Here is a 2,627-nt window from a genome sequence, read left to right as displayed (position 1 = left end):
TCTGGTGCTGCGGGAATTGATAATGCGTAACTTGCGTAAAAAACGGGACGTAAGTCGTGCTCCCCAGAGCCGGCGCTTTAGGCTCTGGTGCTGCGGGAATCGAAAAAAGAATCATTCAGCGAGCTGCCAAACGATGCCATGGAATCGGAAAATACAGAACCGGTTCTGAACAGGAACCGGTTTTCGATTCCCATCCCTAATCTTGATTTCAAGATAAAGGAAATAACAATTCAATTCAGTTTATTTATATTGAGCCACTTCACAACATATGTCATCTCAAGGCACTTTACAGTTCACCAGATCATACAGTCAAAGTTTTCTATCTAAGGAAAACCAATCAATTGCATCGACTCATTGACTCGGATGCAATCCCTCACACTAAGAATGCTTGTAGTGACAGTGGAGATGAAAAAGTCCCTTTCAACAGGAAGAAACCTCCAGCAGAACCAGTGTAAGCGGCCACCTGCCGAGGCAGACTGGGGTTCAAGAGACAGAAGTAGAGATACAAAAAGCAACTGTAAAAGGTGGCCCAACAACCTTCCTCTTTAAAAATGCTCCATCCAGAACTCACCAATAGCATTTTTGATGGAGGTTTCAGCATCTCCAGATAATTCAAGTCAGTTTATTTATATAGCAACAATCCACAACACGCATCATCTCAAGGCACTTTACAGAGACGAGTCAACCAGCTCATACAGTCAGATTGGTTGAAAGTTTTCTATCTACGGAAAACCACCTAATTGCATTGACTCTAAGGCAATCACTCCAAGCATGTTTATAGTGACATTGGAGAGAAAAACTCCCTTTTAACAGGAAGAAACCTGTCTCAGTGGTGCGGCCATCTGCCGAGGCCAACTGGGTTCAAGCAGACAGAAAAAGAAGCAGAGGTAAAAAAGACAACTGTCAACCAGCTCCTCCAGCGGCTCCGTCCAGTAAACACACAGCCAGGCGAACGAGCTCCAGAACAATAACATCATATATAGACGTGGAAGCCAGCGCCAATCAGTCGCTTTAGCTGGCATCACTTCATATATCTGATCTCTGAAAGTTTCTGTTTTCACTTGTTTTGATCTTATGATTTGTAGGTTCTTAGAAATCATCTGTTCCTTACAAAGTATTGACAGTTATTGCTGTAATCATTAATATTTAGAGCTTAAAAAAAATTTGTATTAAAGGTGTGCACATTTTAATCTAAATGTAAATGTTAGGGTCACACTTCAATCCCCAAGGACCTTGCATTGTTATAATGTTAGGCAACTACCATACATCCATGCCCTTTTTGTACATTTTAAACAATGTCCACCCATATTTCGTGTGCTATGCTGTGCTAATATTTCTTACCTTTGTCTTTCTAGGACATTGGCTATAAGGGAGAGATTGGCTATCAGACCTTTCTATACAGTAATGAACCAGAGATTCGTTCACTGCTCATGTTCCTGGTGGAGAAGCTGCCTAGAGAGAGCTCTGAGGCCTCAGACCAGCCAACAGGTACAATGAGAGAAAAAAAAAACAAAATACTTTTGGTACTGTGAAATACCAGCTCAGTGCTGCAGTATTGTAAAACAATCCACACTGTTCGGTTATTCAGTGTTTTAGAGAGGCCAAAAAAGTAATAAGCATTAGAGACAAGTAGAGTCATTTTGAGTTTACTAAAGGCATGTGGGAAATATCCAATATGTGTGAAGGGAGTTTCTCTGATCAGAATAGATTTAAGTTGAACTTTGCAGCCCAAAAGGAAAAAGCTCTATCAGTGAAACATGGCTATGCCAGCATCATTCTATAGGGATGTTTCTCAGCAGATGGCCCTATGAAACAGTTCCCAGTTGAATGAAAGAGTTATGGCACTAAATACAGGGATACTGGGGGAAACCTTTGTCTGTCTGCTTGTGATATAAGCCGGAATGGAGGTTCACCTTCTAGCAATTCAGTTCAGTTTATTCATAAAGTATAAATTCTTAACAGCAAAAATAATGACCTATGCAACCTGTCAGAACAGGCATCCTTAAATTTGGACCTCAAGGGGCACTGTCCTGTAGGTTTCATAGTTTTCCTTGCTTCAGCATAGCTGATTTTAATTGACAGCTGTTTAACAGGCTTTTGTTCAACTGCAATCATCATAATCAGCTTTGTTAAAGCAGGGAAACCTCTAAAACCTGCAGGACAGTGGCCTTTGAGGACCGGCTTTGGGGATGCCTGTGTTAGAACAACACACTAGACCAGGGGTTGGCAGTGTTGGTCCTCGATTGCCACTTTCCTGCAGTGTTTGCATTCATCCCTTCTTCAACACACCTGAAGCATGAATGGTTATAAGCCAGAGGTTGCTAAACTTACTGAGATTCCAAGAAGGCATTTTTTGGCCTTTTGTCTCAGAAGTGTTTGATCAGGGCTGCAAAAGCTGCAGGACAGTAGCATTCGAGGACCGGCTTTGCCTAATCCTGCTCTACATATTTTAAGAGAAAACATTTGAATTTGCCAAAAATGCTAAATACTATTTGCAAACCACGGTAAAAATGTTAGATATGATGCTATATTTCTAAGATGCCTACTTTTTAGTGGTATATGGTTTAAATTACATTTCAACCATATCTTAATTCTCTTTATACCAGATCCTTCTTCACGTCTATACA

At 40.8% G+C, this 2,627-nt stretch overlaps 1 protein-coding gene across 3 annotated transcripts in view; it reads left to right on the top strand.

The window, feature by feature from the left end:
* Nucleotides 1-2,627, top strand: part of ccdc22 (coiled-coil domain containing 22) — a 70,271-nt gene that overhangs the window by 15,964 nt on the left and 51,680 nt on the right. For all 3 annotated transcript variants that reach the window (XM_015400124.1, XM_015400123.1, XM_015400125.1), the window contains one exon: nucleotides 1,356-1,488. In XM_015400124.1, coding sequence (XP_015255610.1) covers nucleotides 1,356-1,488 — 133 coding nt within the window. The remainder of the gene's footprint in view (nucleotides 1-1,355; nucleotides 1,489-2,627) is intronic.

The sequence above is a fragment of the Cyprinodon variegatus genome, unplaced genomic scaffold (genome assembly GCF_000732505.1).
Source record: "Cyprinodon variegatus isolate N-32 unplaced genomic scaffold, C_variegatus-1.0 Scaffold1075, whole genome shotgun sequence".
Lineage (NCBI taxonomy): Eukaryota > Metazoa > Chordata > Actinopteri > Cyprinodontiformes > Cyprinodontidae > Cyprinodon > Cyprinodon variegatus.
Note: the sequence above shows the minus strand (reverse complement) of the source record. Positions and strands in the feature narration are given on the sequence as shown.